Source organism: Jatropha curcas, chromosome 4, assembly GCF_041381405.1.
Source record: "Jatropha curcas cultivar XTBG-Jc1 chromosome 4, XTBG_Jcur_1.0, whole genome shotgun sequence".
In the NCBI taxonomy this organism is placed as follows: Eukaryota; Viridiplantae; Streptophyta; class Magnoliopsida; order Malpighiales; family Euphorbiaceae; genus Jatropha; species Jatropha curcas.
In genome coordinates, this window is record NC_143154.1 from 31,536,005 (window position 1) to 31,552,164 (window position 16,160).

General features: G+C 33.9%; 4 protein-coding genes across 5 annotated transcripts; all 4 read left to right on the forward strand.

Moving 5' to 3' along the window:
• Positions 1–811: 811 nt before the first annotated feature.
• Positions 812–4,048, forward strand: LOC105645700 (protein trichome birefringence-like 23). Its single transcript, XM_012231366.4, has 3 exons — positions 812–1,409; positions 1,742–2,031; positions 2,928–4,048. Exons 1-3 carry the CDS (start codon positions 1,076–1,078, stop codon positions 3,699–3,701), a joined length of 1,398 nt encoding a protein of 465 aa, XP_012086756.1. The 5' UTR covers positions 812–1,075; the 3' UTR covers positions 3,702–4,048.
• Positions 4,049–4,503: 455 nt separating this feature from the next.
• On the forward strand, positions 4,504–7,112 carry LOC105645699 (high mobility group B protein 6). Its single transcript, XM_012231365.4, has 9 exons — positions 4,504–5,051; positions 5,269–5,388; positions 5,482–5,753; positions 5,855–5,960; positions 6,047–6,112; positions 6,206–6,376; positions 6,477–6,565; positions 6,646–6,730; positions 6,810–7,112. The coding sequence occupies exons 1-9, from the start codon at positions 4,572–4,574 to the stop codon at positions 6,927–6,929; spliced, it is 1,509 nt and encodes a 502-aa protein (XP_012086755.1). The 5' UTR covers positions 4,504–4,571; the 3' UTR covers positions 6,930–7,112.
• Positions 7,113–7,622: 510 nt separating this feature from the next.
• On the forward strand, positions 7,623–12,766 carry LOC105645698 (Transmembrane amino acid transporter family protein). 2 transcript variants are annotated; one of them, XM_012231364.4, is made up of 7 exons: positions 7,623–7,863; positions 8,001–8,231; positions 9,497–9,594; positions 10,119–10,305; positions 11,055–11,185; positions 11,386–11,622; positions 11,710–12,766. In XM_012231364.4, exons 1-7 carry the CDS (start codon positions 7,779–7,781, stop codon positions 12,097–12,099), a joined length of 1,359 nt encoding a protein of 452 aa, XP_012086754.1. In that variant the 5' UTR covers positions 7,623–7,778; the 3' UTR covers positions 12,100–12,766. The 2 variants fall into 2 exon arrangements, with proteins under 2 accessions (XP_012086754.1, XP_020539512.1); XM_020683853.3 differs by having other exon boundaries at positions 7,626–7,863; positions 8,006–8,231.
• A 2,162-nt stretch (positions 12,767–14,928) lies between these two features.
• LOC105645696 (uncharacterized) lies at positions 14,929–15,823 on the forward strand. Its single transcript, XM_012231363.4, has one exon. It carries the CDS (start codon positions 15,195–15,197, stop codon positions 15,702–15,704), a length of 510 nt encoding a protein of 169 aa, XP_012086753.1. The 5' UTR covers positions 14,929–15,194; the 3' UTR covers positions 15,705–15,823.
• Positions 15,824–16,160: the final 337 nt, after the last annotated feature.

A 16,160-nucleotide genomic window follows, 5' to 3' on the forward strand; every position in this document is an offset into this window, starting at 1 on the left:
ATAATATTTTCCACTTTTAAAATAAGATGAATAAAAAAAAAAATATGTATATATATATATATATATATATATATATTAAGTAAATTAATATTTCTTCTTCCTTTATAATATAATTATTATTTTCAATTAATTCTCATTAAAATATATATTTTGAAAAAATAAATAACCATTTCTATCAAAATATTGAGTGTCATTAATTATTGTAATTGTTGTTATCACATCATACTTAAAATTACAAAATATTTAACTATACTTATTAAATTAAATTTGAATATTACAAATTACAAGTTTAATTATTTATAAATAATAATGCAAATCTTAGAAAATAATTTTAATAAAAATTAATATTTATTAAAATGGTGCATAACACAAGTACGTGGGTCGTGTAATTATAAAGTTGAAAAAAAAAAAAACATACTTTAAGTGGAGAACATGATAATTAATAATATATATATATATATATATATATATATTTTTCAATTTTAACTATAGTGTCAAGGCATTCTAAAAATTAAATAATAAATAATTTTTTGAAAAATAGAACTATATTTTAAGATAAATAAAAAAATGAATATATATACAGATATATAATTATATATGTACATGGAATGGATGAAATATAATTATTACAATAAGCAGAACTTTTAATCATTAATTATTTGGATTATAAAGTATTACTAAATCCATAATTATTCAATCACTCTTTCTATGTTTTAGAATTTAGTAGTTTTTTTATGACAACATATATATACCAGAAGAATATTAACAGAAAAAGAAAATTAAAGTTGACAAAATCCAATGACCCAGGCAGTTAAGGACTGCCAGCTATAAACACTCATCTTCTAGTTTTTCCTACTCTGGAGCAGTCTTGTCCTTTCCCTCAAATAACGTAACTCATGTTTATGGTCTATGGAATACACCGTATAATGACAGTGTCTTCCTTGTCGGTCACTTAAACCACTCCAACGCTGAACAGTTTTAACATCCCCACCATTTCTTTCCTTTGCTTCATTGAGCTCGAGATCTTCGAAATCGACGCAGAGTTGTGAGCAAAAAGGCAGAGCAGTGAAAGGAAATGAAGTTACTTTGGAGGCTATGGTCTCTTAACAATTACAATAATTGGTTATTCAAGCTATCAGTTGCAATTTTCTTAATGGGTCTTGCTTTTAGACTCTTCTTCTATCAATCTACTAGATTTGAACCCGATTTAGAAACCCCTTTCATGGATAAAACTCTTGTGCCCAATCCTCCTCCTCCAGTCGATATCCCAGAACCACCCGTTATTGTTGATATTCCAAAGTCACCACCTCTTGCAGTTGAAATTCCAAACCCACCTGCTGCTGTTGATGTTCCAAATCCATCTCTTTTATTTAATGGATCAGATACTGAAGATGAGGCGCTACAAAAAGGTTATCAAGTTTGGTCGCTTTGAGTTTCTTATTTGTTGATTTTTCAATGTCAGGCAAATTGAGTCGGGTGGGAGTGAAATAACTCTTAACTGAGAAAGTGTAGGCTCTGGTTTTCGTGATTTTGAAGCTTGGATTGAGATCTAAGCAATATCATAAGTTCTTTTTTGAAATTTGAGATTTTGATGGATTTTATCACACTAGATGTTTGGCGGGGATCTATTATTTAGTAGCTTTCTCTTGCTTTCTACAACAATCTTTTTCAAATTTTGTTGATTTTATGAGGAGGGCAGTTCTAGTTCGGTTCTTTAAAATAAACTACTTTGGTTTTGCAGAACTTGATTCAGGAAAATGTGATCTTTTTATTGGGGATTGGATTCCCAACCCGTCAGGCCCAACTTATACAAATGCCAGCTGCCCTTCGATTGAAGGTCACCAAAATTGCATGAGGAATGGACGACCAGATTCAGGTTATCTGTTCTGGAGGTGGAATCCAAGGAATTGTGAATTACCTCCATTTGATGCACAAAGATTTCTTGAGTTGATGAGGCATAGAACATGGGGATTGATTGGCGATTCAATATCTCGCAACCATGTCCAGTCATTGTTATGCATGCTCTCAACGGTAAGTTCTAGACTTGTTTTAGTATTTGTGAATTTGGTTTTGAATGATTGAACTGTATTTCACATTTGATCCCCTTGCCTTGATCCTCAACGATTTGATGCCAATGAGCAGTTTTCGTTTGATTAGTTTCAAGCTTCTTTTCATCCATGATTTTTTGCACATGTCTTCCTTTGCCTCTTTTTGCATTATAGTTGGTTTAGTTCTGATCCTTGTTTTACCCAGTAACTTGGTTCCAGCAACATTTTTTATCATTATTTTGCTTTCTTTAGAAATTTCATTGTATTTGATTTGGTGAGGATGGATGACTGATCAATCCCTATGCCATGCTGTTAGTTTCTTATGGTCTATTTCATTCAGCAGATGCTCTGCTTCGTGTAAAATGGATAACCATTCATTCTTCTTCTTTTTCCTTTTCATGAATGTGAGAGGGCACATTGTAGGGATTTTTATTATTTGTCCTTTGTGAATTCTCTCAAGTTTAGTTAATATTCATCAATTAATTTCTTTCATGATCTGCAGTTTTCATTTGTTAGTTCACAATCAACAGTTAGTTTGCTTAATGTTACCCTCTGATGCCAAATCATATTTGATGTATAGTGGTTGGAAGGCTTCAAGTAATGGGGTTGGCCCTCTTATCTACAATGTTTTTGTAAATTGCATGATATTATTAAGGAAATGGAAACTCATTGAAGAAATTTATGGATGCCCATATAGTATTGTTTAATGTCACAAAGTCACAAACTATGCCAATATATAAAAGTTTCAAGGTGCATTTTAAATTTTTAATCAGAGTTGATTTCTGAAACTGGTGGGCACTTGTTTTTTTTTTTTTTTTTTCTTGGCATTGGAATTCATTTTAATTTCATTACTTTATCAAGAGCTTCTATTGTCCTTAGGTTGAACAGCCAGTTGAAGTTTATCATGATGAGGAATACAAATCAAAAAGGTGGCACTTTCCTTCTTACAACTTCAGCATATCAAATATCTGGTCCCCTTTCCTTGTAGAAGCAGCAATATTTGAAGATAATAATGGTGTTTCGTCAGCAGAAGTTCAACTGCAACTTGACAAACTTGATAAGAATTGGACAAATTTGTATCAAAATTTGGACTATGCCATCATCTCAACTGGAAAATGGTTCCTTAAAGCTGCAATCTATCATGAGAATGACACAGTAGCAGGCTGCCATATATGTCCGGGAAAGAACCTCACAGAGCAGGGATTTGTCTTTGCTTATGAGAAAGCCCTCCGGCATGCAATGAACTTCATTGCAACATCTAAACACAAAGGGTTGATCTTTTTTAGAACATCAACTCCTGATCATTTTGAGAACGGAGAATGGCACAACGGCGGGACTTGTCCCAAAACAACACCTGCCAAAGAAGGCGAGATCACAATCAAGGACTTGAACAGGATTCTGCACGATGTTGAATTGGCAGAGTTTGAGAAAGCATCAGCAAAAGCTACTGAAAATGGAGTAAATCTTAAACTTCTCGACTTCACAAATCTTTTATTGTCAAGGCCTGACGGGCATCCTGGTCCATACAGACAGTTTCATCCATTTGCTGAGAACAAAAATGCTACAGTTCAGAATGACTGTTTACATTGGTGCTTGCCTGGGCCAATTGACTACTGGAATGATGTGATAATGGAGATGGTAGTTAACAGTTGAGAATATTAGCAAGAGTATACAAACACTAGTAATGTTTCTCAATGGAAGTTTATACTCCAATGGCAAATTCCTACCATGTGAATACTAGAAACAGTTATTTGCCTTCATTCTTTTTCCATTATAGCTGCCAGTGGTTGTCTGTACTCCAGCAGGGGATTCATTTGTAATGGGCTTTGACCATTCTGTCAGCATTCATACAAGTTATTCTAGCTGCAGAGGCAGAGAGAGAGTTAAGCTTAACTGTAATTTGTAAACCATGTTTGTTATTATAATTTTTTCTTATACCAAAATCTGGTGGGTGGAGATGAATGATTATTTTTATATAGTGAGGGTTTATAATTATGCAACTATGAGCTTGTCTTGGTTTTTTCTTTTGCTCTTTTTTTACTTTTTTCTCCCCCTTCATTGAGATCATAGCGTACTACTGACTGTCCCATTTGGATCATCAATTAGTTTTAGTATTTACTAACAGTGGCAACTGTAATTAAACATTAATTAATAATTTTATTTTACTAATTATTTATGAAATTGTGTTTTTCATATACAAAATAATAATAATAATTGTGTTTTTGGTGTGGAATTCTTAGAGAAGTATTCAAGATGTTTATATCAAGAAAGGATATATTAATGGTAAAAAATCTCTTAATGGTCAGAAATACAGATAATCCCAATAACGGTCAAAAATTTAGAACCCTAAACCGGACCTCAAACCCCAAATTAAATCTCAAAAATTCATTTTGAATTTGAAAATTCCAACCGTTGCGCTCCTCAGTCTTTTCTTCTCCCCCCCAGTATAAACCCCCTTCGCTACCTGAACAAGTTCCACAAGTTAGCCTCACCACTGCTCTAACAAACAAATTATCTCTCTAAATGGCTGATACTGCAATTGCCTTATCCATGGATGCTGAGCCAGTCCCAACAAAGAAACCGAGAAACAACAGGAGAGCTCTGAAACAGAAAAACCCAACCACAAATGAGGCTAATATCATGGCACAGAAGCTCTCCGCGACCTCTCCCGTGGCTATTCCAGCATTAGCCACCGATCCTTCAAAAGAGAACCATGAGAGTCTCTCGCAACCTCGCTCTTCGTCCAAGAAAGCGAAGGCCAAGGTCTCTAAGGCTAAGCAAACCAAGCAATCATCTTCTTCATTTGAAACGGACATGCAAGAAATGCAAGAAATGCTTCAAAAGTTGAGGCTAGAGAAGGAGAAGACTGAGGAGCTACTGAAGGAGAAAGATGAGATGTTGAAAGCAAAAGAGGAGGAGCTCGAAACCAAAGGCAAAGAACAAGAGAAGTTACATTTGGAGTTGAAGAAATTGCAGAAATTGAAGGAATTTAAGCCCAACATGGTTAGTTTCTCCTTTCTATTTTGTTTAATTTTTCTGTTTGGCCGTCAAGAAAAAGGGTTTTTGGATTTTTTTTCCCCTGTTTGTTTGCCGAAAAATCCCTAAAATGGTTAAATTTGATTCCCTCACATGAGAAAACAGATCATAAAATTCCAATTTTTAGGTTGCTTTTAGGGTTTAATCTAATCAGACTTTTTTGGTAAAATTGAAATTGTTGCAGACATTCCCCCTCGTTCAATCATTGAAGGAGGACCTAGACAAGAAAAAGAAGAAGGACGGCCAAGAAAAGAAAAGGCCATCTCCACCTTACATCTTGTGGTGCAAAGACCAGTGGAATGAGGTAAAAGAGACAGATAATGGATTCTAAAGTTTTGATTGAACCTTTTTGGTCCTTAGACTCTAAATATCTTTTGGGGGTGTTTTTGTTCTGTAGGTGAAGAAACAGAACCCAGATGCAGAATTCAAAGAGATCTCAAACATATTAGGGGCAAAGTGGAAGAATGTTAGTGCAGAGGAAAAGAAACCTTACGAGGAGAAGTATCAGATTGAAAAGGAAGCTTATCTGCAGGTAATTACAAAGGAGAAGCGAGAGACTGAAGCAATGAAGCTTTTGGAAGAGGAGCAGAAGCAAAAGACGGCAATGGAATTGCTTGAACAATACCTCCAGTTCAAACAAGAAGCAGAGAAGGAGAACAAGAAGACAAAGTAAATCCTATCACCATCTCTCTCTCTCTCTCTCTCTCTCCACCCCTTTACCTTTTTCTTATCGTAGAGTTACTGATTAGTTTGTTCATGTTCATTTGCAGGAAAGAAAAGGATCCATTAAAGCCAAAGCATCCAGTGTCAGCTTTTTTCCTGTTCTCTAGCGACAGACGGGCTGCTCTGCTTGCAGAGAACAAGAATGTTCGAGAGGTAATTTAAGATCCCTTCATTATTTGTAAAGTGAATATTTTTTGTTAATTTATATTCTCTGACTTTTGGAATTCGGACTTTGGCAGGTGGCAAAAATTGCTGGTGAGGAATGGAAGAGCATGACAGAAGAACAGAAGAGGCCTTATGAAGAGGTTTGCTTTGTTTCTCCTTTCAAATATATGGTTTCTGACGGCAAAATTGCTTTATCAATATGGTTTCTCATCAGATCTTTTTGAAATATGCAGATAGCAAAGAAGAACAAGGAAAAGTATATGCAAGAAATGGAGGCTTACAAGCAGATGAAGGATGAAGAAGCTATGAATTTAAAGAAAGAAGAGGAAGAGCTATTAAAGCTTCAGAAACAGGAAGCCTTACAGCTTCTTAAGAAGAAGGAGAAAACAGAAAACATAATCAAGGTCGCATTTTGATTACATATTTTCCTAAGCCATTGCCTTTTAATATCTTTACTGGGTGTATTTCTGGTGGCTGATTGAGTACTAATAATATAATGTGCAGAAAACCAAAGAGAATCGTCAAAAGAAGAAGCAGCAGAATCCTGACCCTAACAAGCCTAAAAAGCCTGCATCTTCATTCCTTTTGTTCAGGTAAAAGCAAAAACAAGAATAACTCAATAAATACATTTCAATGGAAGTTTCTGAATTGTGCTGGTTTTTCTCTGCTCCAGCAAAGAAGCAAGAAAAAGTTTAACGCACGAAAGGCCTGGAACTAACAACTCTACCCTTAATGCAATGATTTCTGTAAAATGGAAGGTAGATATCTTGAAACACTAACCATTATTAACTTTAACATTGGAGAAAATGTCTGATTTTGTGTTTTTGGGTTATATAGGAACTTAGTGAAGAAGACAGGCAAATCTGGAATGCTAAAGCTGCTGAGGCCATGGAAGTATACAAGAAAGAAATGGAAGAGTACAATAAATCTGCTGCAACCTCAGATGTTAAAGCTTAACTGGGCAGTTAGGGAAAAGCATTAACTTTGTTTCGATGTTAAATGATGTTCAAGTTGTCTATTGAACATCTACTAATCCCAATTTCTTTGTTGCTGTTGAACTAGTCTAACTAGCAATTATTTCCCTGTCTTTTTAAATTTGAATGTCAACTCTGAGATTATCAATTGAATGAATTTAGTTCAGATGTGTTCTCACTGCTGACTATCAGAGCATTTAGCAAGTTGCACAAAATGGAACAGATCAGTCTGAACAAAGAAAAGGAATTTCAATTTTTTATATGAAAATCAAAACCAAACCATGTGAGTTAAAAACTGAACCGAAATGATTTGGTTTTGTTCACTTTGAATGGTTTAACCAAGCAAGGTATGTTCAGCTCTAATTTTGAATTTAAATATTACAATAAAAAAAAGAGAAAAAGAAAAAAGAAGTCTTGGATTTTGGCGGACTTTAGTTGCTTTCACTCTTCAATCAGTCATTGAAAATACCAAATCACCCTTCACAACAAGCAATCCAGCAAGCGGAGAGGAAGGAGTGATAATGTAATTTCACGGAATAAGACGTTAAACGGCAAACTATTTCGTTTACTCAATCCTGTCCGTCATCTCATCGTCATCAATCAACAAAAAATTGGCAAGGTGCAGATAATTTTTTTGCATACAAGGAAATTAATATATATATATATATAATTCTCGCATTCACATAACTGTCATCACAGCATCCCAGGGCGGCAACTATGGTTGCACTTTAGTTTTCATTCACATAACTATCTATCACCAACTTTCCTTCTAGGCTCTAGTAACCGATTAGCTTCTCTTTTAATTGTGCACTCTGATCAGCTTCCATTTCGAATGGCTTATCCTCCGCAACCCGACCCTTTCTCTGGGTCCAGCCGTGAAGCCGATGCCGGTGCAGTCTTCGTCCTCGAATCAAAAGGTACAAAAAAAAAATAAATAAAATAATAATAAAAAAAAACGTTAGTTGTTTTCCTTTTAGTTTAAAAAAAAAAATTGGAAAGCGCATGTTAGCATTCCGCCATTAATTTAGTAATGATTAATTCTTAACCAAAAAAGGGCAGTGGTGGCACGCGGGGTTCCACTTGACGACGGCGATAGTAGGACCTACAGTACTGACGTTGCCATACGCATTCAGGGGGCTAGGGTGGGGCTTAGGGTTCCTATGCTTGACGGTAATGGGAGTGGTGACCTTCTACTCTTACTATCTCATGTCCAAGGTGCTCGATCACTGTGAGAAAGCCGGTCGCCGTCATATACGGTTCCGCGAACTTGCGGCGGATGTTTTAGGTAATTAACAATTTATTTATTGTTTGTTTGTTAAAAGAAAAAAAAATATCGAGGGATATTGGAATTTGGTTTCTTCCTTGATTGTTTCATGTTTGCCGATACTCTGTAACTGTAAAGTACTGGGTTGGCAGTTTCTTTCTCTGGTAAGTGATAAGCCCAAAATTCGGATCCTTCAAGAGAGAGGTATTCTCGGGATTCGTGAAACTTGAGCGGATACTACCGTCCACGTGGTTTTTGAGCATTGATTTTAGGGAGACTTTGGTTGTGTACATTTAATCACTAATTAATTTTGGGTTGGGTTGCACCCAGTCATTAACATAACTTAATTTTGGGTGTAGTGGTAGTATTAGCAGGCGACAGAGAAAGAAGTCGTAGTAACAAACAAGAACCTTTCAGAAAATAAATAAGGTGGGAAAGTTTCTTTGTATGGCAAAAAAAAGAAAGAAGATGAGGGAGCAGGGAAAATTTTTTTTTTTCTTCAATTTACTTGATTATATTCTTATAGAGAAAGAAAGTAAAAAGAAAATTCCTCCTTATTTTCCTTTTTTTTTTTCCTTTATCCAAATAAAGTGTTAATGGAAGAAAACGTGATTCTTAGTAAGTAGCTAAAAAAGGTCACAAGGTGTTGATCTTTAATTTAAGGAATAGTAATCAATTGGTTTTGCCATTTTCTTTTACTACTTGTGATGGACGTTCAGACCATTTGGTGTTAGAACTTGCCCAATATATAGTATGGCAGATTGTGGCTTAAACATCTGGATTTTTGTGATATGAGATGTGTCGTGGTAATTATTTATTTAGAACTTAGAAGAATCATTGTGTTTGGAGAAGTAGAAGATGGATATATAAACACATATATTTAAATCTCACATTAATTTATCAGATTCTGAGTAATTAATAATAGTTGGTTTCCTCACTACATACACAATTTGAGAAGTTGCAGTATCTATTTTGATTAAACTCAATGACTCATTTCTTTTCAAGATTATTTTAGGCTATAGTAGGTCAGCAGTCAGCTCATTGGTGTGCCACTTGAATCTTTCCTTACCTTAGCAAAAATTCTTTCTTTCAAGTTGTCAGCTCATTTTTTGCTGCCACATATTTGTTATCTTTCTATCTTGATGCTTATCTTCTTTGCTAAAAAGAATCTACTATATTGCTTAACATATTATGAATTTCAGTCTGTATTAAAGACTTGTTGACTAGATTTTTTACTGAGCGGGCCTTCCATTGATGGAGAGTTGCCTATTCTTTCCTTACTGCAGGTACTGGATGGATGTTTTATTTTGTCATATTCATTCAGGCAGCCATCAATACTGGAATAAGTACAGGAGCAATATTGCTTGGAGGGGAATGCCTTCAGGTATTTTCTAAAAATACAATCCAACTTTTAACTTTTGCCAAGCTCTATTTATTTCTTTGGAAAAGGAGATTTAGTTTGCAAACCAGTTACGCTTCTTTCTGTGCGTTGCGGGCCATCCCATTTATATTGATTACTTTAATTTGGTGTTTTTCAAGACCTGTAGTTATCTTTTGTCTGAATATGTTAACCTTCCCATTACGCAAAGACAAATGAAAAGAACATCCATTGTTCAATATGAGAAAAAAATGTTGTGATGCAAATTGATGTGAAACCAGCAAGGGAAAGGATATGGAAAAAAAAATACCATATTGGGGAACAACACTAGACAGAACCTCCATTGAGGGCAAAATTTTGATATGGAAAATGATTATTATCTCTTAGTCGCAAGATTTTTGAAGACTTCTTGATACAAGGGCTCATTCCTTTCTATTAATTTACATGGGACAAAAAATACCGGATTTTTCATTCTCTTATTAGCCTAATGAATGACTCTGTTTCTGATATCCACTGTTTGGGTTTCTAAGATCATGTACTCGGATATTTCTCCGAATGGATCCCTGAAATTGTACGAGTTCATAGCAATGGTGACAGCAGTAATGATAGTTCTCTCTCAGCTTCCAACCTTCCACTCACTAAGACACCTCAACATGGCTTCACTATTTCTCAGTTTGGGCTACACTTTCCTTGTAGTTGGTGCTTGTATTCATGCAGGTACCACATCCCTTCAATCCTCATTTATATCTGTTGCTTAAATATCATTTGCATGGAGACTAAAAGGTTGTCCTTCTGTAGGAAACTTCCTACCTCGTGAAGAGTTCTGTTTCCCATTATTGGGGACTGAAAAGTGAATTGCCAATAAGGATGGGGTTGAATTATGTGATAGAGGATAGTTACTCCCCATAGAATCAAAAGTGTTTATAGAAGTGAATAAAATGAGTCCTTCTAAGCAAGCCCATCATTACACAACCAATTATACTGACAGTTTCTTCTATTACACGTATCTCTCCTCTTGTGGTGGTGATGTTGTCCTCCTGACCATTCTGTATTGTTCCTAAAACCTATGTTAAAAACACATCCTTCTCTGCTCTTTGACAGTAAGATAAATAAGAATACCTTAATAATGAAATCCTGGACCATCCTTCCCTCTCGCATCCCATGCTCTGACCACCTTGCTACATGCTCACATCTGAAATGACACATTTGGAGCCAAAAATGGGCCAGCATACTTAATTAAATTTCTGATACTGAGATTGACTAGTACACTGTTCTCTGGCCCTCAACTGTTGGTCAAATTGATTACTAGCCTGCTATTAGCCAAAAGTAGCTGAACTCCATTTTTCGTTGGATCATCTATTTAAAGATTATTATTTGTGGTTACTTTTCATCTTCAATGAACTAGAAGACTTTTTTTTTCATGCAGAATTTTCTTCTATTTAAGGTGAATTACATTTATCATGCAGGTCTCTCAAAAAATGCCCCTCCAAGGGAATATTCACTAGAATCGTTCGAGTCTGCTAGAGTCTTCAATGCCTTCGCTTCCATCTCCATAATAGCTGCTATATTTGGGAATGGAATACTGCCTGAAATACAGGTAACTTCATCTCCTTAATAAATCATCACATTTGCTACGGATTCTTAAATCTATTTAATCGTTCTAGCTCTTATTTCCATATATATACTATGGAAGGATGTGTCTTTTTTTAATGGTTCCAACTGAATTGAAGTTGCACAATCTTAACTGCTGAATGAGGTCTGACATGACCATTAACTCTTCTGTTCCCATCAATACAGGCAACTTTGGCTCCCCCTGCTACAGGGAAGATGGTAAAAGGCCTTATTATGTGTTATAGTGTTATTCTGGTCACATTCTACTCAGCTGCAGTTTCTGGATATTGGGTGTTCGGAAACAAATCTAATTCTAATATCCTCAAAAGCCTAATGCCAGATGAGGGACCTTCCTTAGCTCCAACATGGGTTCTCGGCCTCAGTGTTGTTTTTGTCTTGCTTCAGCTTTTTGCTATTGGCCTGGTAATAAACTTAAAAGAGTCATCTTCGATTAACCTGTAGAGAACCAAAAATGGCCTTAATAATATTTTCACTGGTTTCAAAATACAGGTGTATTCTCAAGTAGCTTATGAGATAATGGAAAAGAATTCAGCTGATGTGAATCAAGGAATGTTCTCCAAAAGGAACCTAATTCCGAGGCTAATTCTTCGATCTATTTATGTGATATTTTGTGGATTTATGGCAGCCATGCTTCCATTCTTTGGAGATATAAATGGTATTGTAGGAGCTTTAGGTTTCATCCCTCTAGATTTTGTCCTCCCAATGCTTCTATACAACATGACCCACAAGCCTCAAAAATCTACCCTTACCTACTGGATCAATATCTCTATTATAATTGTCTTTTCTGGAGCAGGAATCGTGGGTGCATTCTCTTCTATAAGAAAAATGGTCCTCGATGCCAAAAAGTTCAAGCTCTTTAGTAGTGATGTGGTCGATTAAAGAGTGCACATAAATCACCTGGCCATTTTTGGCTGTGCAATGGGTGATTAGGCCCTTAAACATAAAGAAAGCATAGCATACCTCTTGTTGTCAATAAGAGAAATGTGATGATATACATGACATTGCAAGAGAAAAATGAATCAGAGTCTTTGTACAGTTTATTCCATGACATAAATGTGCAATAGTAAATTGAGGTTATTATTGCTAAAGAGACATTTTGGCAGTTAAAAATTTACGGTTAATATTCATCAGGTGAAACCTGAACCGTCTGTGTTACTGTTAAATGGAAAGACTAATTGCTCTGATTTCTATCTGTATTGTGGTCCTATATGTAAAAGCAATTAGGTTAATTCTGGGATGTCCATCATGGAATTTGTGGCTTTAGTTGTGGTTTGGTGAAAAGTGAAGCCCTTCTACAATGTTTGGCAAATTATGAGGTGGGTTGGTGAGGTCAACTTGAAGGGACTTGAAGGAGAATTTTGGCACTTTCCAATTACTGTTGGATAGTCAGTAAAATTTTTCTTTTCTATAATCATATATGTATTAGGTGAACCAAAGTCCTATCTGTAATTATTGAGGCCCATTACTCTTGTGTGTTTTTGTGCTAGTTTCTTGGTATGTGTGTATATATATATTTTTATTTATTAAGAAGTTGAACGAGTCAAAATATATTATCAACTTTTTACATCGATAAGATCTCACTTGATTTGCATTTGCAAATTGGCTCTTGCAAATAGCTTGATGCACCTTTCCCTTCAACCCTTTAACAAAATGCGGCAAAAGAAAGAAAAATTCATGGAACGACCCATCGTCTCCACAACATATATTAATGTTCGTTAATCTTGATTTTATAGAGATTAGTTAGAATTTCATTACAAAATTATCAATTATGCAAAATTTCAAAAACTAGTTTCCCTTGTATATATAATTTATTTGATATATAATAATTAACTAGACTACAACAAATAGAAATAGGGCTCAAAAATTAAACCTTTTTTTTTTTTTTTATTAGTCATCAGCTTAATTATCTGGACTAATCATCATTTGCAAGTGCTTGCTATTAATTCAATGCCTTTGTTGGCCGGTATGCTAATTTCAACGTCATCACTAGAAAAAAACTACTTTGACAATTGACACTGATATCAGGTAATCAAAGTTTGACCAATAGTTTAGCGATTAAAAGAAAAATCCCAAAACATTTTCGTCCTATTTGTTTTTTATGCAAGAATTGATTATATCTGCTGTTAATTTTTTTCAAAAAAAAAAAAAATTATATATAGGTGCTTTAAAAAGATTAAAAAAATTATTTATCAACAAAATTAATCGGAATAGAAATAACTCAAATTTATTAAGTAAGAAGACGAGCATGGGATGTTTGCGAATATTTTCGCTTATGGGCACCAGGCAACACAAGTAGAATCAGGCAACAAAACAATATATTTTAATAAATGAATTATAAAAACATGTCCATGCAAGTCACGCTACTCAATAAAAATTGCTATGTATTAATGTTTTAATTGCTAACAAATAATTATAAAAAAAATATGAATCTTTTATAATTTTTTTATTCTTTCGTATGAGATTAATCTCATCTTAAAATTTAAAATTATATTTTATTATGAGTTTTTTTCAACAAATTAAATTTTAATTTTATAAAAATAATTCGCTCATCTCAAATATCTATATTTGAGTTTAGATATTCGAATATATAACATTAAGTGCGAACGTTTTATCCCTTTCATTATTGACTTCAAGCACACAATTTACTTAAATTCAAGGGTCACCGACTGGACCAAAATACATGACCATAACTATATTATTATATTTGTAAAGTATTCTGTTTTCCTAAACTAAATTAAAATTATATATATATTTTAAAAAATAGATTTGCAATTAAAAAAAAAATGTAAAACAAGGACTATATATAAATATGATAATAATTTTATTATTATTATTATTATTATTATTATTATTTAGCTAGAGAGAGAGAGATTTATAATTGGTTACAAATCCTAACCAATATGGCTTTTATATTAATATGCGTTGTGGACACGTAATATTATTCTGGTGAATTAATAATTGAGACACACGTAGACCATTATTGCCTATCGGAATTACTTATTTTAATTACAATCTCTTCAACCTAAATCTTGAGTCTTTAATTGATTTTAGTCGCAAGTACTCAGTAATGGGAGCCACGTGTATGGTTAACATTTAACATTTTCGTTTAATCAGGATAGGATTAAAGTCACGTCATGATTCTTTTTAAGTAATTTTATTTTTTTCCTATGATCATGGAAACAGAAAATCATCAACTTTACACGGTTTTGTTCATCGTTTTTCTTTTATTAATATTAAAAACTAATAAAACTTATCAATTGAGTTGGTCTGAACGAGAAGTATTTATGTTTCTTAGCTAAAGTTTGAGAGTGTTTCCTCATTATATTCATTTATTATAAAAAGTTTAATTTTATTTAAATAAAATTAAATAAGTGATTTTACCATGTTTACAAATTAAAAAATTTGAGTATATATAAATATGTGTATATAAAGTCATATATCAAAATAATTTGTAATAGAAAAGTTAAAATTATAAGAGAGGTCGTTCTCAAAATTGATTGAATAATATCTAATTATTAAAAAATAATTAATATTAAAAAATCAATATTTAAAGTGTTTTTTTATTATCATCTATTGACTATGAAACTGCATTAGTTGTCTTCTTTTAATGCACATAACTTCAAATCCAATTTCATTTTCTTTAAAGGACAAAAAAATAAAAATAAAAAATCCATATGATGACGTTTCATATAGTAATTTTGTATACAGAAAGGGAAAGATGATACAGACTATATCACAATAAATGCAGAGATATAAGATATGAAAGCTCTAACCTCACTCACATGGAAATGGAGAATTCAATGGCTCATATGGCATTGCCGTGAACTCTGCAACGCTTCCCTCTTCTTTCCTTTTTGTCATAAATAACGCATTTCATCCCACACCTAACCCATTTTTAGAATCTCCTCTACAAAACCAAACCAAATCTTCTCTGCTACTAATAGATCCCTTCTTTTTCTCGTTTCCATCTACTTATGGAAAAATTTCAAGAACCATTAAAAACCCAAAAATCCAATAACAAGTCTCTTGTTTGGGACTGTGGGAGCTCTCTTTACGACTCTTTTGAACTCAAATCTTTTGAGCGTCAGCTTTACTCAGCTATTCATTCTAGAAGTTTATCTATGCCTCATTTACCGGACCGAAGAGTTGCCATGGTGGCAGCCGGTGTAGCTCCTCCTCCTCCTCCTCCTCCTCCTCCTTCTGTATCCAAGAAACCCTCCAAGATTTCCCGTTCACTCCAAAAGTTCCTCAAGTCCATGTTTAAGTCTAAACAAAATCCTACTGGCTTGTTTCGTTTCAAAGATCGACCTGGCGATGAATACTACGTCGTTTATGATAAGTCCGGCGCTCTTTCCACTATACCTGAAGTACCGGAGATTGACGTTGGTGGGTTTTCACCGGAGATTAACTCGTTGGTTAGGAGAAGTAACTCCGGAAGTTTCGCGGCAGCGCCTACTTCAATGATCGGTATTTCGTGTGCTTAGAAATCCATAAATAATCATATGAAAATAGTTTTTGTATAATAGGACTTCCTTTTTTTTTTTTTTTTCTAAATTTTGTGTTTTTTTACGTTTAAATAATAGGATGTTTTATATTAATTTTCTTTTTTTTTTTTGGTATGCTAAATTAATTAGTGTTTGAACTTTGACCAACATTTTATGATCAATTTAAATAATAATGAAATTGGTGGAGGTGAATATATTGTTTGCCGCCATTTTTGAACACCGAACTTGTTTAACATATACTAAAAAAAAATATTTTGAAGTTTATAAATTTCAACATATAACTAAGATACATATATATATTATACTCTGAATTTATCTATAATCAAACGGTTGGTATGTCCATAATTAATTTAAAGTCTATAAATAACTGAAATCTTCAGTTTTAGCAATCAATCATTATCGTTAGTCTAGGAAGAAATTATTAGTGTAATACTC